The sequence below is a fragment of the Penaeus monodon genome, chromosome 24 (assembly GCF_015228065.2).
Source record: "Penaeus monodon isolate SGIC_2016 chromosome 24, NSTDA_Pmon_1, whole genome shotgun sequence".
Classification (NCBI taxonomy): domain Eukaryota; kingdom Metazoa; phylum Arthropoda; class Malacostraca; order Decapoda; family Penaeidae; genus Penaeus; species Penaeus monodon.
The window spans coordinates 27262786-27263043 of record NC_051409.1 but is presented as its reverse complement, the minus strand read 5'-3'; the positions used below and the strand labels follow the sequence as shown (position 1 = coordinate 27263043).

Genomic DNA, 258 nt, shown 5'->3' with positions numbered 1-258 from the left:
ATATGACCAAAGGCAGCCTACAAGCCGAGCACTGACCTGCGTGATGTGCCAGTGCTTCGCGGCCTTGGCGATGGGGTCCGTGACGTGCGTGCAGGCGGCGCCGAACAGCATCACCTTTCTTGGCTTCTCGAACATCATGTCAAAGAACGACTTGGTCCCCACGGCGGTGTCGCACTGCAAGGGCCGCGGGAGGAGGTTGTGCGTGTTAGTATCGGCAGCAGAAAGGAAGGTTCAAGAAAGTGAGGCATTGTGTCATAC

The 258-nt window shown here is 57.8% G+C and overlaps 1 protein-coding gene across 1 annotated transcript in view; it reads right to left on the bottom strand.

Moving 5' to 3' along the window:
* Positions 1–258, bottom strand: part of LOC119588702 — a 103718-nt gene that overhangs the window by 71273 nt on the left and 32187 nt on the right. The window contains 1 exon segment of the mRNA XM_037937340.1: positions 37–174. Coding sequence (XP_037793268.1) covers positions 37–174 — 138 coding nt within the window.